The 27,950-nt window shown below is 54.4% G+C and overlaps 4 protein-coding genes across 4 annotated transcripts; all 4 read right to left on the bottom strand.

Moving 5' to 3' along the window:
* Nucleotides 1–5,353: 5,353 nt before the first annotated feature.
* On the bottom strand, nt 5,354–6,352 carry LOC135320182 (melanoma-associated antigen 8-like). Its single transcript, XM_064482875.1, has one exon. The coding sequence runs from the start codon at nt 6,350–6,352 to the stop codon at nt 5,354–5,356; it is 999 nt and encodes a 332-aa protein (XP_064338945.1).
* Nucleotides 6,353–12,624: 6,272 nt separating this feature from the next.
* Nucleotides 12,625–13,629, bottom strand: LOC135320181 (melanoma-associated antigen 8-like). Its single transcript, XM_064482871.1, has one exon. The coding sequence runs from the start codon at nt 13,627–13,629 to the stop codon at nt 12,625–12,627; it is 1,005 nt and encodes a 334-aa protein (XP_064338941.1).
* A 5,901-nt stretch (nt 13,630–19,530) lies between these two features.
* LOC135320180 (melanoma-associated antigen 8-like) lies at nt 19,531–20,529 on the bottom strand. The gene has a single exon (XM_064482870.1). The coding sequence runs from the start codon at nt 20,527–20,529 to the stop codon at nt 19,531–19,533; it is 999 nt and encodes a 332-aa protein (XP_064338940.1).
* A 5,663-nt stretch (nt 20,530–26,192) lies between these two features.
* LOC135320107 (melanoma-associated antigen 8-like) lies at nt 26,193–27,616 on the bottom strand. The gene has a single exon (XM_064482664.1). It carries the CDS (start codon nt 27,424–27,426, stop codon nt 26,428–26,430), a length of 999 nt encoding a protein of 332 aa, XP_064338734.1. The 5' UTR covers nt 27,427–27,616; the 3' UTR covers nt 26,193–26,427.
* Nucleotides 27,617–27,950: the final 334 nt, after the last annotated feature.

The following is a 27,950-nucleotide window of genomic DNA, read 5'->3' as shown; positions in this document are numbered from 1 at the left end:
CTGCCCGAGGTCCTCCCGCCCCATGGCCTCCCAGGACTGACTCTGTTTTGGGGTCCAGGGTCCCTGAATGCTAACTCGCGGTCGTCACCTTCACTCCCAGGCGGCCCTGAGATTCTCTCCTCCGCAGACCTGAGGCCCCCGCCCTTTCACTATGTCCCAGGTCTGTCTGAGACTCGGATGCGGAAGTCAGGACAAACCACGTGGGCTGTCGTCCCCTCGGGCCGCCGGACAGCTGAAAGCAAGGGCGACTCTCTGTGGGATGGCCACTTTTCTGGGTTCAGGGGCCCCTCCTTCCTGCTTGAGGGTCCTCACTTTGACTCAGGCGGCATGTAGCCTCCCCTTGGAGCCCCCGAGGCCCCGCCCCTCATCCCATGACCCCAGTCCCTCCGAGACCCGGATGGCAGGAAACGCCGCAGGTGGTCACCCTGCCCCAAGGCCTCCAAGGTCCAACACTGTCCCGGGGTGCAAGATCCGTCCGTTCCCCCTCGGGGTCCTCACTTTGACTCAGGCGGCAGATAGCCTCCCCTTGGAGCCCCCGAGGCCCCGCCCCTCATCCCAGGACCCCAGTCCCTCCGAGACCCGGATGGCAGGAAACGCCGCAGGTGGTCACCCTGCCCCAAGGCCTCCAAGATCCAACACTGTCTTGGGGTCCAGGATCCCTCCGTTCTCCCTCGGGGTCCTCACTTTGACTCAGGCGGCATGTAGCCTCCCCTTGGAACCCCCGAAGCCCCGCCCCTCATCCCAGGACCCCAGTCCCTCCGAGACCCGGATGGCGGGAAATGCCGCCGGTGCTTATTCCGACCTATGGCCTCCCAGGACCGACTGTGTTTTGGGGTCCAGGGTCCCTCCGTTCTCCCTCGGGGTCCTCACTTTGACTCAGGCGGCATGTAGCCTCCCCTTGGAACCCCCGAAGCCCCGCCCCTCATCCCAGGACCCCAGTCCCTCCGAGACCCGGATGGCGGGAAACGCCGCCGGTGCTTATTCCGACCTATGGCCTCCCAGGACCGACTGTGTTTTGGGGTCCAGGGTCCCTCACTGCTCGCTCGCGGTCGTCACCTTCACTCCCAGTGGGACCTGGGATTCTCTCCTCTGCAGATCTGAGGGTCCCCCCCTCATCTCACACGAAGTCCCCGGTCTCTGTGAGACCAGGGTGCCGCAGTCACGACACAACTCGGGGGCCTGTCCTGCCCTCGGGCCTCCGGACAGCTGATAGCAAGGGCCCCTTTCTGTGGGATGGCCTCTTTTCCGGGTTCGGGGTCCCCTCAGTTTTCCCTCAGGGTCGTCACTTAGGCGTCGTGTCGTCTAGCCTCTGGCCACCCGAGGCCCCGCCCCTCATCGCAGGACCCCCGTCCCTCGGAGACCCGGGTGTGAGGAAGTCAGGGCCCCACGAGTGCTCATCCCACCCAGGCCCTCCCAGGGCTGACAGCAGGGGCGGGGATCTGTGGGGCCCATGCTGTCCTCCGTCAGGGTCCTCACCTTGAGCCCCGGCGGGTCCTGGGACGCCCCCTTGTTGAGCCGAGCCCACACCTTCACACCAAGGCCCTCACTGCCCAGAGACCCCCAGGGGCGTCTGTGGACTCACAGCAGGCCACCAAGCCCAGGGCTTCCCAGGACTGTGGACGCCAGGCGCTGAGATGGATTCCCCGGGGGTCCCTCAGCCTTCCCTCTGCTCCTCACCTGGGCTCCAGGCTGGGCCTGGGCCCCTCCCTCTGCCCACCTCAGTTTGCTCCCCTTGGACCCAGGCCCCTCCACAGCCAGGACCCCCGAGAGGGAAGCGGGGGTGGGGGTTGGGGCACTGATCCCCGCAACCCTGCCTGCGGTCTCCCAGGGCTGACAGCAGAACCGACCTGGATTCCCTGCAACCCGAGTCCCTCCACACGGTTCTACCTTGACTCCTGGCAGCGCTGGGCTCCTTCCCTGTGCAGACCTGAAGCCGGCCTCCCTCACCCAGGCCCTCACCTCTCTCACCCCCCAGGGAGGGGGCATCAGCGCCCGTCACATCCGGACCCCGTGCCCGGGGGTCTCCCAGGGCTGTCGGGAGGGCCGGAGGTGGATTCCCTGTTTGGAATTCAGCCTCGGTGGGTGTTTCCTCCCTGCGATGTCCAGGACCATTCCTCATCTATGGCTTTGGATTCTGACCATCGAGGGGAGCTGACCCATCAGTGTAAGTGTCCAGCAGACCGTTTCCAAGAACACACCCCAGTAAATCCTACCCCAAGTTTGGGGCGGTTACCAAACCTCTTCAACTATATATGCCAGGACGGAGTACACTGTGAGCCACGTCAAACGCCACTCCTCCCTGCAGTTGGAGCATTCTGAGTGTCCTAGCAGCTCAGGCAGGATAACCAGGTCTCTAAGCATCCCTGAACAAAGTACACCTTCCCCCCTCGCCCAGGAGATGTATCCACGATCCCAGAGGGACTTCTCAGAGCAATCTCCCACCTGACACGTTCCTCTCACCACTAACAAGCGCCGTCTGCACGTCTGCCTGCCGCCACCACCCAGCTTCATTACCATCACCTCCCACAGAAGGACCTCCCCCCCAGCTTCCCAAAGCCCCGAACTGCCCTGGCGCTGGGCACTTACACTTGGGTGCTCTCTCCCGGACCCCCACCCCCTCGCCCTATTTTTATTTGCCCTATGGGACTTAGGAGACCTTTCACCAACTTCCCGATGTGACTGCGGCTCCTAGACTATCCTAGGTGTGGGCTGTCCTGCTTTTCCGAGTGTCCCCACTGCTAACACCGAGCCCTCCAGAGAGGAGAGGCTCGGTGAACGTCTGCGGATGAACTGAGATGGTGAGCAGGGATCCTACTGATCCAGGTTGATTTTCTCCTACTTTCTTAACTAAGCCAGACAAATCCAGGTTATACACACATAATTATAATTTTATAGACTGACAGAAGAAAAGGGATAAGGAGCCAATAATTACCTATCGTTTACTTTTACTTCTCTCTTTCTTGACCCCACCGATTTTAGTGCTGATCACTCTCACATTTCCAAGTAAATTTCTATTCCGATGCGGTGTTACCTACTTTGGCATGACACAGTATGATGGAAACTTTCCCAATTTGTTTTACAAAATAGCAAAACTCAGTCTTGGGCTGCCTAAGTACCAGTACGTGTATAATCAATATCATTCACAAACTAAGATACTGAAGCTTATTTAATATTATTATTAATATACAGAAATCTGTTGCATCTTACACACTAACAAAGGAGTATCAGAAAGAGAAATTAAGGAAACAATCCCATTTACCATCACATCAAAGAGAATAAATAATCTAGTAATAAACCTAGCTAAGGAGACCAAAGACCTGTACTCCAATAACTACAAGACACTGATGCAAGAAGCTGAAGATGACACCAACAGATGGAAAGATATACCGTGTTCTTGGATTGGAAGAATCAGTGTTGTTGACCAAACAACCCAGTGACCATACTACCCAAGGCAATCTACAGATTCAAAGCAATCCCTGTCAAAATAACAATGGCATTTTTCTCAGAACCAGAACAAATAATTTAAAAAAGTGTCTGGAAAAAGAAAAGAACCCCAATAGCTAAAACAATCTTGGGAATGAAGAACAGAGCTGGAGAAATCATGCTCCCTGACATTGGACTATACTACAAAGCTGTAGTAATCAAAACAGTGCGGTTCTGGCCCCCAAACAGACACACAGATCAATGGAACAGGATAGAGAGGCGAGAAGTAAACCCACACACTTACCGTCAATTAATGTACGACAAAGGAAGCAAGGATATTGAATGGAGAAAAGACAGTCTCTTCAATAAGTGGCTCTGGGAAAACTGGACAGCTACCTGTCAAACAATGAACTTAGAACATTCTCTAACACCATATACAAAAATAAACTCAAAATAGATTAAAGATCTACATTTAAGACTGGATACTATAATACTCCTAGAGGAAAACATAGGCAGAACACTCTCTGACATAAATTACAGCAATAACTTTTTGGATCCATGTCCAAAAACAAAGGAAATAAAAGGAAAAATAAACAGCGGGGACCTAATTATACTTAAAAGCTTCTGCACAGCAAGGGAACCCACTGACTAAATTAAAACAACAACCTACTGAAGGGGAGAAAATATTTGCAAACGTTACAACTGACAAGGGAGCAATAACCACCATATATAAACAGCTCATACAATTCAACATCAAAAAAACAAATGACCCAACTAAAAACGGGCAGAACAACACAATAGACATTTGTCCAAAGAGGAAATGCAGGTGGCCAGCAGGCACGTGAAAAGATGCTCAGTATAATTAACCATCAGGGAAATGCAAATCAAAACCACAATGACATATCACCTTATACCTGTCAGAATGGCTACCTTCAAAAGGAACGCAAATAGCAAATGTTGGTGAAGATGTGGAGAGAAGGGATCCCTCCTACACTGTTGGTGGGGATGTAAATTGGTGTGACCACTCTGGAAAACAGTATGCCGTTTCTCAAAAAACTAAAACTAGAACTACCAAGTGACCCAGCAATTCCATTCCTGGGTATACATCTCAAAAAAAAAAAAAAACAAAAAAAAAAACCAGATACTAATTTGAAAAGATACACGCACCCAATATTCATAGCAGCGTTATCTACAATTGCCAAGATGTGGAAGGAACCTAAATGTCCATCAGCAGATGAATGGACACACACACAGACACACACACACACACACACACACACACACACACACCCCGGAATACTACTCAGCCATAAAAAACAAAATTTTGCCGTTTGCAGCAAGATGGATGGACTTGGAGGACATTATGCTAAGTGAAATAAATCAGACAGAGAAAGACAAATACTGTATGATATCAATTTATATGTGGACTCTAAAAAATACAACAAACTAGTGAGTATAACAAAGAAGAAGCAGGCTCATAGAGAACAAACTAGTGATTACCAGTGGGGAGGGGTGAGGGGCAAGGGGCAATACAGGGGTGAGGGAGTGGGAAGTACAAACTATTGGGTGTAAGGAAGGTTCAAGAATGTATTGCAGAACAAGGGGTATATAACCAATATTTTCTCATAACTGTAAATAAAATGTAATCTTTAAAAAGACTGTATAATAAAATAAAGTATATTGATATTTATTAAAACGAATAACATCTGAAACATCACTAAAGGAAATGAAGATGAACTTCCATATCATTGTAGAGAACAGGAGCCCAGAGATGCTGTACACCGTGTCCCCCCCACTGGCCCGGGCCCTCACTACTTAGGATGCTGACTCCTTGCTCCTCAGACACACAGTGAAGAGTCAGCCTCACTTCCTGCCCGGCAGGAGAAGCTGCCGGACAGGGGCCTAGAAGGAGCCCAGCTGCAAGTCTGGCTCAGGCCCCCTCTTCCTCATCACTCACTCGCTCTTCAGACAGGGACGGGAAAGAACTGGGACCCCTTCTATTGATCCTGAGGAAATGTTCCAGGACTTGCAGCTTGCTGGTCTCCGTGTAGGCCCGGGGACCCCACAGGAACTCGTGGCGAGCGGGATCGCTGTTGGCCACCTGCCGGTACTCCACGTACCCCTCCCGCACCCACACGTTGGTGATGAGCTCCCTGGGCTCCCCATAGATGAAGTGCTCCCTCCCAGCACACAGCCCCATCTTGCTAAGTGCTCCCCAGACTGCCTCCTCAGGAGCAAAGTCGCCCTCCAGGACAATCACACCCAGAAGTATCAGCAGGAGGCCAGTCTTGGGAATGCTCTGCCCATCGTCCTGCATGCCATCGTAGGTGAGGCCCAGGGTGGGGACCAGGACATACAAGTGCTCCCTGGGGTCCACCTCCTTCACATCCACCCCAAAGACCAGCTGCAGACACTCAGAGGCTTGGCTCAAGACCGCAGGGAAGTGGTCCCGGTCATCTCTGAGGACCGCATTCAGCATTTCCTCTTTTGAGGTCGGCTGCTTTGTGCGGTACTTGTGGAGCAGGAAGCCCATCAGGTCAACCATCATCAAATGTAATGCATCGTGGAGCCGGGACTCGGCATCTGCCGGGTCCTGCCCGGTGCTGGGCCCCTCCTCACCTTGGCTTCTGAGGCCATTGTCTTCCGACTGGCTCCAGGGAGGGGCTGCCACGGCTGTGGGGGAGGGGCAGACACCCTGAGGGCTCTGCGCGGGACTGGGTGTCCCAGAATCAGCCACCTCCTCGCCACTGCCCAGGAACAGGACTGAGTAGGAAGACGAGGAGGAGAAGGAGGAGGAGGAGGAGGAGGAGGAGGGAGACAACGGGGATGCGCCCTCCTCCTCCTCAACCCAAATGTCCTGCTCATCCTCGGAATCCTCAGCCTCTCTTGGGTCGTGAAAGTCGGCTTCAGTGTGGTGGAGGTCACGCATCTGAACGGGAGGCACGGTGAGTGGTGTCGGGCAGCTGAGAGCAGCGAGGGCAGGGGTGACAGATGGGGACCCACGGGCCTGGGGAAGAAAGGGAGTGTCAGTGGCCCGGGCTGAGAAACCCACCGTGGGGGGCTCTGACAAAGGCTACTTACAGGTCTCCTCTTCAGGGGTGCCCTCGGCCTCACAGGGGCTCTCCTCCTGGTGGACGGTCGTCTGTGAACCTGACGGGGGAAGTGAGGCGGCTCCTCAGGGTGCAGCCGGCACAGCCCGAGGTTCTGGGGGCAACACGGGGTGTGTGGAGTGGACGTTGGCCTCGCGGGGTCCCCTCTGTTCCGGGAGCCCCCGGGTACACACTCAGGGCCCACACCTCACCTTCAGTCCTGGCACTGCCAGCCTCCTGTGCTCTGTGACCCGAGAACACGTGTCTCAGACCTAGGCCTTCCCGGTGTCTGGAGCCCCTGGGAGAGAAAGGAGGGGAGACCTCGGATCTACACTGTGGCACAGCCCTGGACCCGCGTGCTGGCAGGAGGCCTGGGCTCTGGCAGGTTCCCACTCTTCTAGGGTGGGAGGTCCTGTCCGCGCTAACTCAGGGTCCTCACCGGGACTCCAAGCGGGACCTGGGATTCTGCTCTGCAACCACCTGAGGGCCCCATCCTGATAGTAGGTCCCCGGTCTCTCTGAGCCCTGGATGCCGAAGTCAGGACACACCACGTGTGCTCATCCCGCATTGAGGCCTCCCAGGGCTGACAGCAGGGGCAGGATCGGTTGCGTCCCCTCTGTTCTGGGATCTCGGGTCCCTCACTCCTCCCTCGGGGTCACCTTGACTCCTGGCAGGACCTGGGATTCCCCTCTCAGCCCACCTGAGGCCCCGCCCGTCATACCAAGACCCCAGTCCCTCTGAGACCCGCATTTCAGGAACTGCTGCCCGAGGTCCTCCCGCCCCATGGCCTCCCAGGACTGACTCTGTTTTGGGGTCCAGGGTCCCTGAATGCTAACTCGCGGTCGTCACCTTCACTCCCAGGCGGCCCTGAGATTCTCTCCTCCGCAGACCTGAGGCCCCCGCCCTTTCACTATGTCCCAGGTCTGTCTGAGACTCGGATGCGGAAGTCAGGACAAACCACGTGGGCTGTCGTCCCCTCGGGCCGCCGGACAGCTGAAAGCAAGGGCGACTCTCTGTGGGATGGCCACTTTTCTGGGTTCAGGGGCCCCTCCTTCCTGCTTGAGGGTCCTCACTTTGACTCAGGCGGCATGTAGCCTCCCCTTGGAGCCCCCGAGGCCCCGCCCCTCATCCCATGACCCCAGTCCCTCCGAGACCCGGATGGCAGGAAACGCCGCAGGTGGTCACCCTGCCCCAAGGCCTCCAAGGTCCAACACTGTCCCGGGGTGCAAGATCCGTCCGTTCCCCCTCGGGGTCCTCACTTTGACTCAGGCGGCAGATAGCCTCCCCTTGGAGCCCCCGAGGCCCCGCCCCTCATCCCAGGACCCCAGTCCCTCCGAGACCCGGATGGCAGGAAACGCCGCAGGTGGTCACCCTGCCCCTAGGCCTCCAAGATCCAACACTGTCTTGGGGTCCAGGATCCCTCCGTTCTCCCTCGGGGTCCTCACTTTGACTCAGGCGGCATGTAGCCTCCCCTTGGAACCCCCGAAGCCCCGCCCCTCATCCCAGGACCCCAGTCCCTCCGAGACCCGGATGGCGGGAAATGCCGCCGGTGCTTATTCCGACCTATGGCCTCCCAGGACCGACTGTGTTTTGGGGTCCAGGGTCCCTCCGTTCTCCCTCGGGGTCCTCACTTTGACTCAGGCGGCATGTAGCCTCCCCTTGGAACCCCCGAAGCCCCGCCCCTCATCCCAGGACCCCAGTCCCTCCGAGACCCGGATGGCGGGAAACGCCGCCGGTGCTTATTCCGACCTATGGCCTCCCAGGACCGACTGTGTTTTGGGGTCCAGGGTCCCTCACTGCTCGCTCGCGGTCGTCACCTTCACTCCCAGTGGGACCTGGGATTCTCTCCTCTGCAGATCTGAGGGTCCCCCCCTCATCTCACACGAAGTCCCCGGTCTCTGTGAGACCAGGGTGCCGCAGTCACGACACAACTCGGGGGCCTGTCCTGCCCTCGGGCCTCCGGACAGCTGATAGCAAGGGCCCCTTTCTGTGGGATGGCCTCTTTTCCGGGTTCGGGGTCCCCTCAGTTTTCCCTCAGGGTCGTCACTTAGGCGTCGTGTCGTCTAGCCTCTGGCCACCCGAGGCCCCGCCCCTCATCGCAGGACCCCCGTCCCTCGGAGACCCGGGTGTGAGGAAGTCAGGGCCCCACGAGTGCTCATCCCACCCAGGCCCTCCCAGGGCTGACAGCAGGGGCGGGGATCTGTGGGGCCCATGCTGTCCTCCGTCAGGGTCCTCACCTTGAGCCCCGGCGGGTCCTGGGACGCCCCCTTGTTGAGCCGAGCCCACACCTTCACACCAAGGCCCTCACTGCCCAGAGACCCCCAGGGGCGTCTGTGGACTCACAGCAGGCCACCAAGCCCAGGGCTTCCCAGGACTGTGGACGCCAGGCGCTGAGATGGATTCCCCGGGGGTCCCTCAGCCTTCCCTCTGCTCCTCACCTGGGCTCCAGGCTGGGCCTGGGCCCCTCCCTCTGCCCACCTCAGTTTGCTCCCCTTGGACCCAGGCCCCTCCACAGCCAGGACCCCCGAGAGGGAAGCGGGGGTGGGGGTTGGGGCACTGATCCCCGCAACCCTGCCTGCGGTCTCCCAGGGCTGACAGCAGAACCGACCTGGATTCCCTGCAACCCGAGTCCCTCCACACGGTTCTACCTTGACTCCTGGCAGCGCTGGGCTCCTTCCCTGTGCAGACCTGAAGCCGGCCTCCCTCACCCAGGCCCTCACCTCTCTCACCCCCCAGGGAGGGGGCATCAGCGCCCGTCACATCCGGACCCCGTGCCCGGGGGTCTCCCAGGGCTGTCGGGAGGGCCGGAGGTGGATTCCCTGTTTGGAATTCAGCCTCGGTGGGTGTTTCCTCCCTGCGATGTCCAGGACCATTCCTCATCTATGGCTTTGGATTCTGACCATCGAGGGGAGCTGACCCATCAGTGTAAGTGTCCAGCAGACCGTTTCCAAGAACACACCCCAGTAAATCCTACCCCAAGTTTGGGGCGGTTACCAAACCTCTTCAACTATATATGCCAGGACGGAGTACACTGTGAGCCACGTCAAACGCCACTCCTCCCTGCAGTTGGAGCATTCTGAGTGTCCTAGCAGCTCAGGCAGGATAACCAGGTCTCTAAGCATCCCTGAACAAAGTACACCTTCCCCCCTCGCCCAGGAGATGTATCCACGATCCCAGAGGGACTTCTCAGAGCAATCTCCCACCTGACACGTTCCTCTCACCACTAACAAGCGCCGTCTGCACGTCTGCCTGCCGCCACCACCCAGCTTCATTACCATCACCTCCCACAGAAGGACCTCCCCCCCAGCTTCCCAAAGCCCCGAACTGCCCTGGCGCTGGGCACTTACACTTGGGTGCTCTCTCCCGGACCCCCACCCCCTCGCCCTATTTTTATTTGCCCTATGGGACTTAGGAGACCTTTCACCAACTTCCCGATGTGACTGCGGCTCCTAGACTATCCTAGGTGTGGGCTGTCCTGCTTTTCCGAGTGTCCCCACTGCTAACACCGAGCCCTCCAGAGAGGAGAGGCTCGGTGAACGTCTGCGGATGAACTGAGATGGTGAGCAGGGATCCTACTGATCCAGGTTGATTTTCTCCTACTTTCTTAACTAAGCCAGACAAATCCAGGTTATACACACATAATTATAATTTTATAGACTGACAGAAGAAAAGGGATAAGGAGCCAATAATTACCTATCGTTTACTTTTACTTCTCTCTTTCTTGACCCCACCGATTTTAGTGCTGATCACTCTCACATTTCCAAGTAAATTTCTATTCCGATGCGGTGTTACCTACTTTGGCATGACACAGTATGATGGAAACTTTCCCAATTTGTTTTACAAAATAGCAAAACTCAGTCTTGGGCTGCCTAAGTACCAGTACGTGTATAATCAATATCATTCACAAACTAAGATACTGAAGCTTATTTAATATTATTATTAATATACAGAAATCTGTTGCATCTTACACACTAACAAAGGAGTATCAGAAAGAGAAATTAAGGAAACAATCCCATTTACCATCACATCAAAGAGAATAAATAATCTAGTAATAAACCTAGCTAAGGAGACCAAAGACCTGTACTCCAATAACTACAAGACACTGATGCAAGAAGCTGAAGATGACACCAACAGATGGAAAGATATACCGTGTTCTTGGATTGGAAGAATCAGTGTTGTTGACCAAACAACCCAGTGACCATACTACCCAAGGCAATCTACAGATTCAAAGCAATCCCTGTCAAAATAACAATGGCATTTTTCTCAGAACCAGAACAAATAATTTAAAAAAGTGTCTGGAAAAAGAAAAGAACCCCAATAGCTAAAACAATCTTGGGAATGAAGAACAGAGCTGGAGAAATCATGCTCCCTGACATTGGACTATACTACAAAGCTGTAGTAATCAAAACAGTGCGGTTCTGGCCCCCAAACAGACACACAGATCAATGGAACAGGATAGAGAGGCGAGAAGTAAACCCACACACTTACCGTCAATTAATGTACGACAAAGGAAGCAAGGATATTGAATGGAGAAAAGACAGTCTCTTCAATAAGTGGCTCTGGGAAAACTGGACAGCTACCTGTCAAACAATGAACTTAGAACATTCTCTAACACCATATACAAAAATAAACTCAAAATAGATTAAAGATCTACATTTAAGACTGGATACTATAATACTCCTAGAGGAAAACATAGGCAGAACACTCTCTGACATAAATTACAGCAATAACTTTTTGGATCCATGTCCAAAAACAAAGGAAATAAAAGGAAAAATAAACAGCGGGGACCTAATTATACTTAAAAGCTTCTGCACAGCAAGGGAACCCACTGACTAAATTAAAACAACAACCTACTGAAGGGGAGAAAATATTTGCAAACGTTACAACTGACAAGGGAGCAATAACCACCATATATAAACAGCTCATACAATTCAACATCAAAAAAACAAATGACCCAACTAAAAACGGGCAGAACAACACAATAGACATTTGTCCAAAGAGGAAATGCAGGTGGCCAGCAGGCACGTGAAAAGATGCTCAGTATAATTAACCATCAGGGAAATGCAAATCAAAACCACAATGACATATCACCTTATACCTGTCAGAATGGCTACCTTCAAAAGGAACGCAAATAGCAAATGTTGGTGAAGATGTGGAGAGAAGGGATCCCTCCTACACTGTTGGTGGGGATGTAAATTGGTGTGACCACTCTGGAAAACAGTATGCCGTTTCTCAAAAAACTAAAACTAGAACTACCAAGTGACCCAGCAATTCCATTCCTGGGTATACATCTCAAAAAAAAAAAAAAACAAAAAAAAAAACCAGATACTAATTTGAAAAGATACACGCACCCAATATTCATAGCAGCGTTATCTACAATTGCCAAGATGTGGAAGGAACCTAAATGTCCATCAGCAGATGAATGGACACACACACAGACACACACACACACACACACACACACACACACACCCCGGAATACTACTCAGCCATAAAAAACAAAATTTTGCCGTTTGCAGCAAGATGGATGGACTTGGAGGACATTATGCTAAGTGAAATAAATCAGACAGAGAAAGACAAATACTGTATGATATCAATTTATATGTGGACTCTAAAAAATACAACAAACTAGTGAGTATAACAAAGAAGAAGCAGGCTCATAGAGAACAAACTAGTGATTACCAGTGGGGAGGGGTGAGGGGCAAGGGGCAATACAGGGGTGAGGGAGTGGGAAGTACAAACTATTGGGTGTAAGGAAGGTTCAAGAATGTATTGCAGAACAAGGGGTATATAACCAATATTTTCTCATAACTGTAAATAAAATGTAATCTTTAAAAAGACTGTATAATAAAATAAAGTATATTGATATTTATTAAAACGAATAACATCTGAAACATCACTAAAGGAAATGAAGATGAACTTCCATATCATTGTAGAGAACAGGAGCCCAGAGATGCTGTACACCGTGTCCCCCCCACTGGCCCGGGCCCTCACTACTTAGGATGCTGACTCCTTGCTCCTCAGACACACAGTGAAGAGTCAGCCTCACTTCCTGCCCGGCAGGAGAAGCTGCCGGACAGGGGCCTAGAAGGAGCCCAGCTGCAAGTCTGGCTCAGGCCCCCTCTTCCTCATCACTCACTCGCTCTTCAGACAGGGACGGGAAAGAACTGGGACCCCTTCTATTGATCCTGAGGAAATGTTCCAGGACTTGCAGCTTGCTGGTCTCCGTGTAGGCCCGGGGACCCCACAGGAACTCGTGGCGAGCGGGATCGCTGTTGGCCACCTGCCGGTACTCCACGTACCCCTCCCGCACCCACACGTTGGTGATGAGCTCCCTGGGCTCCCCATAGATGAAGTGCTCCCTCCCAGCACACAGCCCCATCTTGCTAAGTGCTCCCCAGACTGCCTCCTCAGGAGCAAAGTCGCCCTCCAGGACAATCACACCCAGAAGTATCAGCAGGAGGCCAGTCTTGGGAATGCTCTGCCCATCGTCCTGCATGCCATCGTAGGTGAGGCCCAGGGTGGGGACCAGGACATACAAGTGCTCCCTGGGGTCCACCTCCTTCACATCCACCCCAAAGACCAGCTGCAGACACTCAGAGGCTTGGCTCAAGACCGCAGGGAAGTGGTCCCGGTCATCTCTGAGGACCGCATTCAGCATTTCCTCTTTTGAGGTCGGCTGCTTTGTGCGGTACTTGTGGAGCAGGAAGCCCATCAGGTCAACCATCATCAAATGTAATGCATCGTGGAGCCGGGACTCGGCATCTGCCGGGTCCTGCCCGGTGCTGGGCCCCTCCTCACCTTGGCTTCTGAGGCCATTGTCTTCCGACTGGCTCCAGGGAGGGGCTGCCACGGCTGTGGGGGAGGGGCAGACACCCTGAGGGCTCTGCGCGGGACTGGGTGTCCCAGAATCAGCCACCTCCTCGCCACTGCCCAGGAACAGGACTGAGTAGGAAGACGAGGAGGAGAAGGAGGAGGAGGAGGAGGAGGAGGAGGAGGAGGGAGACAACGGGGATGCGCCCTCCTCCTCCTCAACCCAAATGTCCTGCTCATCCTCGGAATCCTCAGCCTCTCTTGGGTCGTGAAAGTCGGCTTCAGTGTGGTGGAGGTCACGCATCTGAACGGGAGGCACGGTGAGTGGTGTCGGGCAGCTGAGAGCAGCGAGGGCAGGGGTGACAGATGGGGACCCACGGGCCTGGGGAAGAAAGGGAGTGTCAGTGGCCCGGGCTGAGAAACCCACCGTGGGGGGCTCTGACAAAGGCTACTTACAGGTCTCCTCTTCAGGGGTGCCCTCGGCCTCACAGGGGCTCTCCTCCTGGTGGACGGTCGTCTGTGAACCTGACGGGGGAAGTGAGGCGGCTCCTCAGGGTGCAGCCGGCACAGCCCGAGGTTCTGGGGGCAACACGGGGTGTGTGGAGTGGACGTTGGCCTCGCGGGGTCCCCTCTGTTCCGGGAGCCCCCGGGTACACACTCAGGGCCCACACCTCACCTTCAGTCCTGGCACTGCCAGCCTCCTGTGCTCTGTGACCCGAGAACACGTGTCTCAGACCTAGGCCTTCCCGGTGTCTGGAGCCCCTGGGAGAGAAAGGAGGGGAGACCTCGGATCTACACTGTGGCACAGCCCTGGACCCGCGTGCTGGCAGGAGGCCTGGGCTCTGGCAGGTTCCCACTCTTCTAGGGTGGGAGGTCCTGTCCGCGCTAACTCAGGGTCCTCACCGGGACTCCAAGCGGGACCTGGGATTCTGCTCTGCAACCACCTGAGGGCCCCATCCTGATAGTAGGTCCCCGGTCTCTCTGAGCCCTGGATGCCGAAGTCAGGACACACCACGTGTGCTCATCCCGCATTGAGGCCTCCCAGGGCTGACAGCAGGGGCAGGATCGGTTGCGTCCCCTCTGTTCTGGGATCTCGGGTCCCTCACTCCTCCCTCGGGGTCACCTTGACTCCTGGCAGGACCTGGGATTCCCCTCTCAGCCCACCTGAGGCCCCGCCCGTCATACCAAGACCCCAGTCCCTCTGAGACCCGCATTTCAGGAACTGCTGCCCGAGGTCCTCCCGCCCCATGGCCTCCCAGGACTGACTCTGTTTTGGGGTCCAGGGTCCCTGAATGCTAACTCGCGGTCGTCACCTTCACTCCCAGGCGGCCCTGAGATTCTCTCCTCCGCAGACCTGAGGCCCCCGCCCTTTCACTATGTCCCAGGTCTGTCTGAGACTCGGATGCGGAAGTCAGGACAAACCACGTGGGCTGTCGTCCCCTCGGGCCGCCGGACAGCTGAAAGCAAGGGCGACTCTCTGTGGGATGGCCACTTTTCTGGGTTCAGGGGCCCCTCCTTCCTGCTTGAGGGTCCTCACTTTGACTCAGGCGGCATGTAGCCTCCCCTTGGAGCCCCCGAGGCCCCGCCCCTCATCCCATGACCCCAGTCCCTCCGAGACCCGGATGGCAGGAAACGCCGCAGGTGGTCACCCTGCCCCAAGGCCTCCAAGGTCCAACACTGTCCCGGGGTGCAAGATCCGTCCGTTCTCCCTCGGGGTCCTCACTTTGACTCAGGCGGCATGTAGCCTCCCCTTGGAACCCCCGAAGCCCCGCCCCTCATCCCAGGACCCCAGTCCCTCCGAGACCCGGATGGCGGGAAATGCCGCCGGTGCTTATTCCGACCTATGGCCTCCCAGGACCGACTGTGTTTTGGGGTCCAGGGTCCCTCACTGCTCGCTCGCGGTCGTCACCTTCACTCCCAGTGGGACCTGGGATTCTCTCCTCTGCAGATCTGAGGGTCCCCCCCTCATCTCACACGAAGTCCCCGGTCTCTGTGAGACCAGGGTGCCGCAGTCACGACACAACACGGGGGCCTGTCCTGCCCTCGGGCCTCCGGACAGCTGATAGCAAGGGCCCCTTTCTGTGGGATGGCCTCTTTTCCGGGTTCGGGGTCCCCTCAGTTTTCCCTCAGGGTCGTCACTTAGGCGTCGTGTCGTCTAGCCTCTGGCCACCCGAGGCCCCGCCCCTCATCGCAGGACCCCCGTCCCTCGGAGACCCGGGTGTGAGGAAGTCAGGGCCCCACGAGTGCTCATCCCACCCAGGCCCTCCCAGGGCTGACAGCAGGGGCGGGGATCTGTGGGGCCCATGCTGTCCTCCGTCAGGGTCCTCACCTTGAGCCCCGGCGGGTCCTGGGACGCCCCCTTGTTGAGCCGAGCCCACACCTTCACACCAAGGCCCTCACTGCCCAGAGACCCCCAGGGGCGTCTGTGGACTCACAGCAGGCCACCAAGCCCAGGGCTTCCCAGGACTGTGGACGCCAGGCGCTGAGATGGATTCCCCGGGGGTCCCTCAGCCTTCCCTCTGCTCCTCACCTGGGCTCCAGGCTGGGCCTGGGCCCCTCCCTCTGCCCACCTCAGTTTGCTCCCCTTGGACCCAGGCCCCTCCACAGCCAGGACCCCCGAGAGGGAAGCGGGGGTGGGGGTTGGGGCACTGATCCCCGCAACCCTGCCTGCGGTCTCCCAGGGCTGACAGCAGAACCGACCTGGATTCCCTGCAACCCGAGTCCCTCCACACGGTTCTACCTTGACTCCTGGCAGCGCTGGGCTCCTTCCCTGTGCAGACCTGAAGCCGGCCTCCCTCACCCAGGCCCTCACCTCTCTCACCCCCCAGGGAGGGGGCATCAGCGCCCGTCACATCCGGACCCCGTGCCCGGGGGTCTCCCAGGGCTGTCGGGAGGGCCGGAGGTGGATTCCCTGTTTGGAATTCAGCCTCGGTGGGTGTTTCCTCCCTGCGATGTCCAGGACCATTCCTCATCTATGGCTTTGGATTCTGACCATCGAGGGGAGCTGACCCATCAGTGTAAGTGTCCAGCAGACCGTTTCCAAGAACACACCCCAGTAAATCCTACCCCAAGTTTGGGGCGGTTACCAAACCTCTTCAACTATATATGCCAGGACGGAGTACACTGTGAGCCACGTCAAACGCCACTCCTCCCTGCAGTTGGAGCATTCTGAGTGTCCTAGCAGCTCAGGCAGGATAACCAGGTCTCTAAGCATCCCTGAACAAAGTACACCTTCCCCCCTCGCCCAGGAGATGTATCCACGATCCCAGAGGGACTTCTCAGAGCAATCTCCCACCTGACACGTTCCTCTCACCACTAACAAGCGCCGTCTGCACGTCTGCCTGCCGCCACCACCCAGCTTCATTACCATCACCTCCCACAGAAGGACCTCCCCCCCAGCTTCCCAAAGCCCCGAACTGCCCTGGCGCTGGGCACTTACACTTGGGTGCTCTCTCCCGGACCCCCACCCCCTCGCCCTATTTTTATTTGCCCTATGGGACTTAGGAGACCTTTCACCAACTTCCCGATGTGACTGCGGCTCCTAGACTATCCTAGGTGTGGGCTGTCCTGCTTTTCCGAGTGTCCCCACTGCTAACACCGAGCCCTCCAGAGAGGAGAGGCTCGGTGAACGTCTGCGGATGAACTGAGATGGTGAGCAGGGATCCTACTGATCCAGGTTGATTTTCTCCTACTTTCTTAACTAAGCCAGACAAATCCAGGTTATACACACATAATTATAATTTTATAGACTGACAGAAGAAAAGGGATAAGGAGCCAATAATTACCTATCGTTTACTTTTACTTCTCTCTTTCTTGACCCCACCGATTTTAGTGCTGATCACTCTCACATTTCCAAGTAAATTTCTATTCCGATGCGGTGTTACCTACTTTGGCATGACACAGTATGATGGAAACTTTCCCAATTTGTTTTACAAAATAGCAAAACTCAGTCTTGGGCTGCCTAAGTACCAGTACGTGTATAATCAATATCATTCACAAACTAAGATACTGAAGCTTATTTAATATTATTATTAATATACAGAAATCTGTTGCATCTTATACACTAACAAAGGAGTATCAGAAAGAGAAATTAAGGAAACAATCCCATTTACCATCACATCAAAGAGAATAAATAATCTAGTAATAAACCTAGCTAAGGAGACCAAAGACCTGTACTCCAATAACTACAAGACACTGATGCAAGAAGCTGAAGATGACACCAACAGATGGAAAGATATACCGTGTTCTTGGATTGGAAGAATCAGTGTTGTTGACCAAACAACCCAGTGACCATACTACCCAAGGCAATCTACAGATTCAAAGCAATCCCTGTCAAAATAACAATGGCATTTTTCTCAGAACCAGAACAAATAATTTAAAAAAGTGTCTGGAAAAAGAAAAGAACCCCAATAGCTAAAACAATCTTGGGAATGAAGAACAGAGCTGGAGAAATCATGCTCCCTGACATTGGACTATACTACAAAGCTGTAGTAATCAAAACAGTGCGGTTCTGGCCCCCAAACAGACACACAGATCAATGGAACAGGATAGAGAGGCGAGAAGTAAACCCACACACTTACCGTCAATTAATGTACGACAAAGGAAGCAAGGATATTGAATGGAGAAAAGACAGTCTCTTCAATAAGTGGCTCTGGGAAAACTGGACAGCTACCTGTCAAACAATGAACTTAGAACATTCTCTAACACTATATACAAAAATAAACTCAAAATAGATTAAAGATCTACATTTAAGACTGGATACTATAATACTCCTAGAGGAAAACATAGGCAGAACACTCTCTGACATAAATTACAGCAATAACTTTTTGGATCCATGTCCAAAAACAAAGGAAATAAAAGGAAAAATAAACAGCGGGGACCTAATTATACTTAAAAGCTTCTGCACAGCAAGGGAACCCACTGACTAAATTAAAACAACAACCTACTGAAGGGGAGAAAATATTTGCAAACGTTACAACTGACAAGGGAGCAATAACCACCATATATAAACAGCTCATACAATTCAACATCAAAAAAACAAATGACCCAACTAAAAACGGGCAGAACAACACAATAGACATTTGTCCAAAGAGGAAATGCAGGTGGCCAGCAGGCACGTGAAAAGATGCTCAGTATAATTAACCATCAGGGAAATGCAAATCAAAACCACAATGACATATCACCTTATACCTGTCAGAATGGCTACCTTCAAAAGGAACGCAAATAGCAAATGTTGGCGAAGATGTGGAGAGAAGGGATCCCTCCTACACTGTTGGTGGGGATGTAAATTGGTGTGACCACTCTGGAAAACAGTATGCCGTTTCTCAAAAAACTAAAACTAGAACTACCAAGTGACCCAGCAATTCCATTCCTGGGTATACATCTCAAAAAAAAAAAAAAAACAAAAAAAAAAACCAGATACTAATTTGAAAAGATACACGCACCCAATATTCATAGCAGCGTTATCTACAATTGCCAAGATGTGGAAGGAACCTAAATGTCCATCAGCAGATGAATGGACACACACACAGACACACACACACACACACACACACACACACACACCCCGGAATACTACTCAGCCATAAAAAACAAAATTTTGCCGTTTGCAGCAAGATGGATGGACTTGGAGGACATTATGCTAAGTGAAATAAATCAGACAGAGAAAGACAAATACTGTATGATATCAATTTATATGTGGACTCTAAAAAATACAACAAACTAGTGAGTATAACAAAGAAGAAGCAGGCTCATAGAGAACAAACTAGTGATTACCAGTGGGGAGGGGTGAGGGGCAAGGGGCAATACAGGGGTGAGGGAGTGGGAAGTACAAACTATTGGGTGTAAGGAAGGTTCAAGAATGTATTGCAGAACAAGGCGTATATAACCAATATTTTCTCATAACTGTAAATAAAATGTAATCTTTAAAAAGACTGTATAATAAAATAAAGTATATTGATATTTATTAAAACGAATAACATCTGAAACATCACTAAAGGAAATGAAGATGAACTTCCATATCATTGTAGAGAACAGGAGCCCAGAGATGCTGTACACCGTGTCCCCCCCACTGGCCCGGGCCCTCACTACTTAGGGTGCTGACTCCTTGCTCCTCAGACACACAGTGAAGAGTCAGCCTCACTTCCTGCCCGGCAGGAGAAGCTGCCGGACAGGGGCCTAGAAGGAGCCCAGCTGCAAGTCTGGCTCAGGCCCCCTCTTCCTCATCACTCACTCGCTCTTCAGACAGGGACGGGAAAGAACTGGGACCCCTTCTATTGATCCTGAGGAAATGTTCCAGGACTTGCAGCTTGCTGGTCTCCGTGTAGGCCCGGGGACCCCACAGGAACTCGTGGCGAGCGGGATCGCTGTTGGCCACCTGCCGGTACTCCACGTACCCCTCCCGCACCCACACGTTGGTGATGAGCTCCCTGGGCTCCCCATAGATGAAGTGCTCCCTCCCAGCACACAGCCCCATCTTGCTAAGTGCTCCCCAGACTGCCTCCTCAGGAGCAAAGTCGCCCTCCAGGACAATCACACCCAGAAGTATCAGCAGGAGGCCAGTCTTGGGAATGCTCTGCCCATCGTCCTGCATGCCATCGTAGGTGAGGCCCAGGGTGGGGACCAGGACATACAAGTGCTCCCTGGGGTCCACCTCCTTCACATCCACCCCAAAGACCAGCTGCAGACACTCAGAGGCTTGGCTCAAGACCGCAGGGAAGTGGTCCCGGTCATCTCTGAGGACCGCATTCAGCATTTCCTCTTTTGAGGTCGGCTGCTTTGTGCGGTACTTGTGGAGCAGGAAGCCCATCAGGTCAACCATCATCAAATGTAATGCATCGTGGAGCCGGGACTCGGCATCTGCCGGGTCCTGCCCGGTGCTGGGCCCCTCCTCACCTTGGCTTCTGAGGCCATTGTCTTCCGACTGGCTCCAGGGAGGGGCTGCCACGGCTGTGGGGGAGGGGCAGACACCCTGAGGGCTCTGCGCGGGACTGGGTGTCCCAGAATCAGCCACCTCCTCGCCACTGCCCAGGAACAGGACTGAGTAGGAAGACGAGGAGGAGAAGGAGGAGGAGGAGGAGGAGGAGGAGGGAGACAACGGGGATGCGCCCTCCTCCTCCTCAACCCAAATGTCCTGCTCATCCTCGGAATCCTCAGCCTCTCTTGGGTCGTGAAAGTCGGCTTCAGTGTGGTGGAGGTCACGCATCTGAACGGGAGGCACGGTGAGTGGTGTCGGGCAGCTGAGAGCAGCGAGGGCAGGGGTGACAGATGGGGACCCACGGGCCTGGGGAAGAAAGGGAGTGTCAGTGGCCCGGGCTGAGAAACCCACCGTGGGGGGCTCTGACAAAGGCTACTTACAGGTCTCCTCTTCAGGGGTGCCCTCGGCCTCACAGGGGCTCTCCTCCTGGTGGACGGTCGTCTGTGAACCTGACGGGGGAAGTGAGGCGGCTCCTCAGGGTGCAGCCGGCACAGCCCGAGGTTCTGGGGGCAACACGGGGTGTGTGGAGTGGACGTTGGCCTCGCGGGGTCCCCTCTGTTCCGGGAGCCCCCGGGTACACACTCAGGGCCCACACCTCACCTTCAGTCCTGGCACTGCCAGCCTCCTGTGCTCTGTGACCCGAGAACACGTGTCTCAGACCTAGGCCTTCCCGGTGTCTGGAGCCCCTGGGAGAGAAAGGAGGGGAGACCTCGGATCTACACTGTGGCACAGCCCTGGACCCGCGTGCTGGCAGGAGGCCTGGGCTCTGGCAGGTTCCCACTCTTCTAGGGTGGGAGGTCCTGTCCGCGCTAACTCAGGGTCCTCACCGGGACTCCAAGCGGGACCTGGGATTCTGCTCTGCAACCACCTGAGGGCCCCATCCTGATAGTAGGTCCCCGGTCTCTCTGAGCCCTGGATGCCGAAGTCAGGACACACCACGTGTGCTCATCCCGCATTGAGGCCTCCCAGGGCTGACAGCAGGGGCAGGATCGGTTGCGTCCCCTCTGTTCTGGGATCTCGGGTCCCTCACTCCTCCCTCGGGGTCACCTTGACTCCTGGCAGGACCTGGGATTCCCCTCTCAGCCCACCTGAGGCCCCGCCCGTCATACCAAGACCCCAGTCCCTCTGAGACCCGCATTTCAGGAACTGCTGCCCGAGGTCCTCCCGCCCCATGGCCTCCCAGGACTGACTCTGTTTTGGGGTCCAGGGTCCCTGAATGCTAACTCGCGGTCGTCACCTTCACTCCCAGGCGGCCCTGAGATTCTCTCCTCCGCAGACCTGAGGCCCCCGCCCTTTCACTATGTCCCAGGTCTGTCTGAGACTCGGATGCGGAAGTCAGGACAAACCACGTGGGCTGTCGTCCCCTCGGGCCGCCGGACAGCTGAAAGCAAGGGCGACTCTCTGTGGGATGGCCACTTTTCTGGGTTCAGGGGCCCCTCCTTCCTGCTTGAGGGTCCTCACTTTGACTCAGGCGGCATGTAGCCTCCCCTTGGAGCCCCCGAGGCCCCGCCCCTCATCCCATGACCCCAGTCCCTCCGAGACCCGGATGGCAGGAAACGCCGCAGGTGGTCACCCTGCCCCAAGGCCTCCAAGGTCCAACACTGTCCCGGGGTGCAAGATCCGTCCGTTCTCCCTCGGGGTCCTCACTTTGACTCAGGCGGCATGTAGCCTCCCCTTGGAACCCCCGAAGCCCCGCCCCTCATCCCAGGACCCCAGTCCCTCCGAGACCCGGATGGCGGGAAATGCCGCCGGTGCTTATTCCGACCTATGGCCTCCCAGGACCGACTGTGTTTTGGGGTCCAGGGTCCCTCACTGCTCGCTCGCGGTCGTCACCTTCACTCCCAGTGGGACCTGGGATTCTCTCCTCTGCAGATCTGAGGGTCCCCCCCTCATCTCACACGAAGTCCCCGGTCTCTGTGAGACCAGGGTGCCGCAGTCACGACACAACACGGGGGCCTGTCCTGCCCTCGGGCCTCCGGACAGCTGATAGCAAGGGCCCCTTTCTGTGGGATGGCCTCTTTTCCGGGTTCGGGGTCCCCTCAGTTTTCCCTCAGGGTCGTCACTTAGGCGTCGTGTCGTCTAGCCTCTGGCCACCCGAGGCCCCGCCCCTCATCGCAGGACCCCCGTCCCTCGGAGACCCGGGTGTGAGGAAGTCAGGGCCCCACGAGTGCTCATCCCACCCAGGCCCTCCCAGGGCTGACAGCAGGGGCGGGGATCTGTGGGGCCCATGCTGTCCTCCGTCAGGGTCCTCACCTTGAGCCCCGGCGGGTCCTGGGACGCCCCCTTGTTGAGCCGAGCCCACACCTTCACACCAAGGCCCTCACTGCCCAGAGACCCCCAGGGGCGTCTGTGGACTCACAGCAGGCCACCAAGCCCAGGGCTTCCCAGGACTGTGGACGCCAGGCGCTGAGATGGATTCCCCGGGGGTCCCTCAGCCTTCCCTCTGCTCCTCACCTGGGCTCCAGGCTGGGCCTGGGCCCCTCCCTCTGCCCACCTCAGTTTGCTCCCCTTGGACCCAGGCCCCTCCACAGCCAGGACCCCCGAGAGGGAAGCGGGGGTGGGGGTTGGGGCACTGATCCCCGCAACCCTGCCTGCGGTCTCCCAGGGCTGACAGCAGAACCGACCTGGATTCCCTGCAACCCGAGTCCCTCCACACGGTTCTACCTTGACTCCTGGCAGCGCTGGGCTCCTTCCCTGTGCAGACCTGAAGCCGGCCTCCCTCACCCAGGCCCTCACCTCTCTCACCCCCCAGGGAGGGGGCATCAGCGCCCGTCACATCCGGACCCCGTGCCCGGGGGTCTCCCAGGGCTGTCGGGAGGGCCGGAGGTGGATTCCCTGTTTGGAATTCAGCCTCGGTGGGTGTTTCCTCCCTGCGATGTCCAGGACCATTCCTCATCTATGGCTTTGGATTCTGACCATCGAGGGGAGCTGACCCATCAGTGTAAGTGTCCAGCAGACCGTTTCCAAGAACACACCCCAGTAAATCCTACCCCAAGTTTGGGGCGGTTACCAAACCTCTTCAACTATATATGCCAGGACGGAGTACACTGTGAGCCACGTCAAACGCCACTCCTCCCTGCAGTTGGAGCATTCTGAGTGTCCTAGCAGCTCAGGCAGGATAACCAGGTCTCTAAGCATCCCTGAACAAAGTACACCTTCCCCCCTCGCCCAGGAGATGTATCCACGATCCCAGAGGGACTTCTCAGAGCAATCTCCCACCTGACACGTTCCTCTCACCACTAACAAGCGCCGTCTGCACGTCTGCCTGCCGCCACCACCCAGCTTCATTACCATCACCTCCCACAGAAGGACCTCCCCCCCAGCTTCCCAAAGCCCCGAACTGCCCTGGCGCTGGGCACTTACACTTGGGTGCTCTCTCCCGGACCCCCACCCCCTCGCCCTATTTTTATTTGCCCTATGGGACTTAGGAGACCTTTCACCAACTTCCCGATGTGACTGCGGCTCCTAGACTATCCTAGGTGTGGGCTGTCCTGCTTTTCCGAGTGTCCCCACTGCTAACACCGAGCCCTCCAGAGAGGAGAGGCTCGGTGAACGTCTGCGGATGAACTGAGATGGTGAGCAGGGATCCTACTGATCCAGGTTGATTTTCTCCTACTTTCTTAACTAAGCCAGACAAATCCAGGTTATACACACATAATTATAATTTTATAGACTGACAGAAGAAAAGGGATAAGGAGCCAATAATTACCTATCGTTTACTTTTACTTCTCTCTTTCTTGACCCCACCGATTTTAGTGCTGATCACTCTCACATTTCCAAGTAAATTTCTATTCCGATGCGGTGTTACCTACTTTGGCATGACACAGTATGATGGAAACTTTCCCAATTTGTTTTACAAAATAGCAAAACTCAGTCTTGGGCTGCCTAAGTACCAGTACGTGTATAATCAATATCATTCACAAACTAAGATACTGAAGCTTATTTAATATTATTATTAATATACAGAAATCTGTTGCATCTTATACACTAACAAAGGAGTATCAGAAAGAGAAATTAAGGAAACAATCCCATTTACCATCACATCAAAGAGAATAAATAATCTAGTAATAAACCTAGCTAAGGAGACCAAAGACCTGTACTCCAATAACTACAAGACACTGATGCAAGAAGCTGAAGATGACACCAACAGATGGAAAGATATACCGTGTTCTTGGATTGGAAGAATCAGTGTTGTTGACCAAACAACCCAGTGACCATACTACCCAAGGCAATCTACAGATTCAAAGCAATCCCTGTCAAAATAACAATGGCATTTTTCTCAGAACCAGAACAAATAATTTAAAAAAGTGTCTGGAAAAAGAAAAGAACCCCAATAGCTAAAACAATCTTGGGAATGAAGAACAGAGCTGGAGAAATCATGCTCCCTGACATTGGACTATACTACAAAGCTGTAGTAATCAAAACAGTGCGGTTCTGGCCCCCAAACAGACACACAGATCAATGGAACAGGATAGAGAGGCGAGAAGTAAACCCACACACTTACCGTCAATTAATGTACGACAAAGGAAGCAAGGATATTGAATGGAGAAAAGACAGTCTCTTCAATAAGTGGCTCTGGGAAAACTGGACAGCTACCTGTCAAACAATGAACTTAGAACATTCTCTAACACCATATACAAAAATAAACTCAAAATAGATTAAAGATCTACATTTAAGACTGGATACTATAATACTCCTAGAGGAAAACATAGGCAGAACACTCTCTGACATAAATTACAGCAATAACTTTTTGGATCCATGTCCAAAAACAAAGGAAATAAAAGGAAAAATAAACAGCGGGGACCTAATTATACTTAAAAGCTTCTGCACAGCAAGGGAACCCACTGACTAAATTAAAACAACAACCTACTGAAGGGGAGAAAATATTTGCAAACGTTACAACTGACAAGGGAGCAATAACCACCATATATAAACAGCTCATACAATTCAACATCAAAAAAACAAATGACCCAACTAAAAACGGGCAGAACAACACAATAGACATTTGTCCAAAGAGGAAATGCAGGTGGCCAGCAGGCACGTGAAAAGATGCTCAGTATAATTAACCATCAGGGAAATGCAAATCAAAACCACAATGACATATCACCTTATACCTGTCAGAATGGCTACCTTCAAAAGGAACGCAAATAGCAAATGTTGGCGAAGATGTGGAGAGAAGGGATCCCTCCTACACTGTTGGTGGGGATGTAAATTGGTGTGACCACTCTGGAAAACAGTATGCCGTTTCTCAAAAAACTAAAACTAGAACTACCAAGTGACCCAGCAATTCCATTCCTGGGTATACATCTCAAAAAAAAAAACAAAACAAAAAAAAAACCAGATACTAATTTGAAAAGATACACGCACCCAATATTCATAGCAGCGTTATCTACAATTGCCAAGATGTGGAAGGAACCTAAATGTCCATCAGCAGATGAATGGACACACACACACAGACACACACACACACACACACACACACACACCCCGGAATACTACTCAGCCATAAAAAACAAAATTTTGCCGTTTGCAGCAAGATGGATGGACTTGGAGGACATTATGCTAAGTGAAATAAATCAGACAGAGAAAGACAAATACTGTATGATATCAATTTATATGTGGACTCTAAAAAATACAACAAACTAGTGAGTATAACAAAGAAGAAGCAGGCTCATAGAGAACAAACTAGTGATTACCAGTGGGGAGGGGTGAGGGGCAAGGGGCAATACAGGGGTGAGGGAGTGGGAAGTACAAACTATTGGGTGTAAGGAAGGTTCAAGAATGTATTGCAGAACAAGGCGTATATAACCAATATTTTCTCATAACTGTAAATAAAATGTAATCTTTAAAAAGACTGTATAATAAAATAAAGTATATTGATATTTATTAAAACGAATAACATCTGAAACATCACTAAAGGAAATGAAGATGAACTTCCATATCATTGTAGAGAACAGGAGCCCAGAGATGCTGTACACCGTGTCCCCCCCACTGGCCCGGGCCCTCACTACTTAGGATGCTGACTCCTTGCTCCTCAGACACACAGTGAAGAGTCAGCCTCACTTCCTGCCCGGCAGGAGAAGCTGCCGGACAGGGGCCTAGAAGGAGCCCAGCTGCAAGTCTGGCTCAGGCCCCCTCTTCCTCATCACTCACTCGCTCTTCAGACAGGGACGGGAAAGAACTGGGACCCCTTCTATTGATCCTGAGGAAATGTTCCAGGACTTGCAGCTTGCTGGTCTCCGTGTAGGCCCGGGGACCCCACAGGAACTCGTGGCGAGCGGGATCGCTGTTGGCCACCTGCCGGTACTCCACGTACCCCTCCCGCACCCACACGTTGGTGATGAGCTCCCTGGGCTCCCCATAGATGAAGTGCTCCCTCCCAGCACACAGCCCCATCTTGCTAAGTGCTCCCCAGACTGCCTCCTCAGGAGCAAAGTCGCCCTCCAGGACAATCACACCCAGAAGTATCAGCAGGAGGCCAGTCTTGGGAATGCTCTGCCCATCGTCCTGCATGCCATCGTAGGTGAGGCCCAGGGTGGGGACCAGGACATACAAGTGCTCCCTGGGGTCCACCTCCTTCACATCCACCCCAAAGACCAGCTGCAGACACTCAGAGGCTTGGCTCAAGACCGCAGGGAAGTGGTCCTGGTCATCTCTGAGGACCGCATTCAGCATTTCCTCTTTTGAGGTCGGCTGCTTTGTGCGGTACTTGTGGAGCAGGAAGCCCATCAGGTCAACCATCATCAAATGTAATGCATCGTGGAGCCGGGACTCGGCATCTGCCGGGTCCTGCCCGGTGCTGGGCCCCTCCTCACCTTGGCTTCTGAGGCCATTGTCTTCCGACTGGCTCCAGGGAGGGGCTGCCACGGCTGTGGGGGAGGGGCAGACACCCTGAGGGCTCTGCGCGGGACTGGGTGTCCCAGAATCAGCCACCTCCTCGCCACTGCCCAGGAACAGGACTGAGTAGGAAGACGAGGAGGAGAAGGAGGAGGAGGAGGAGGAGGAGGAGGGAGACAACGGGGATGCGCCCTCCTCCTCCTCAACCCAAATGTCCTGCTCATCCTCGGAATCCTCAGCCTCTCTTGGGTCGTGAAAGTCGGCTTCAGTGTGGTGGAGGTCACGCATCTGAACGGGAGGCACGGTGAGTGGTGTCGGGCAGCTGAGAGCAGCGAGGGCAGGGGTGACAGATGGGGACCCACGGGCCTGGGGAAGAAAGGGAGTGTCAGTGGCCCGGGCTGAGAAACCCACCGTGGGGGGCTCTGACAAAGGCTACTTACAGGTCTCCTCTTCAGGGGTGCCCTCGGCCTCACAGGGGCTCTCCTCCTGGTGGACGGTCGTCTGTGAACCTGACGGGGGAAGTGAGGCGGCTCCTCAGGGTGCAGCCGGCACAGCCCGAGGTTCTGGGGGCAACACGGGGTGTGTGGAGTGGACGTTGGCCTCGCGGGGTCCCCTCTGTTCCGGGAGCCCCCGGGTACACACTCAGGGCCCACACCTCACCTTCAGTCCTGGCACTGCCAGCCTCCTGTGCTCTGTGACCCGAGAACACGTGTCTCAGACCTAGGCCTTCCCGGTGTCTGGAGCCCCTGGGAGAGAAAGGAGGGGAGACCTCGGATCTACACTGTGGCACAGCCCTGGACCCGCGTGCTGGC

The sequence above is a fragment of the Camelus dromedarius genome, chromosome X (assembly GCF_036321535.1).
Source record: "Camelus dromedarius isolate mCamDro1 chromosome X, mCamDro1.pat, whole genome shotgun sequence".
NCBI classification, from domain to species: domain Eukaryota; kingdom Metazoa; phylum Chordata; class Mammalia; order Artiodactyla; family Camelidae; genus Camelus; species Camelus dromedarius.
The sequence above is the reverse complement of the archived record's forward strand: the minus strand, read 5'-3'. Positions and strand labels throughout refer to the sequence as shown.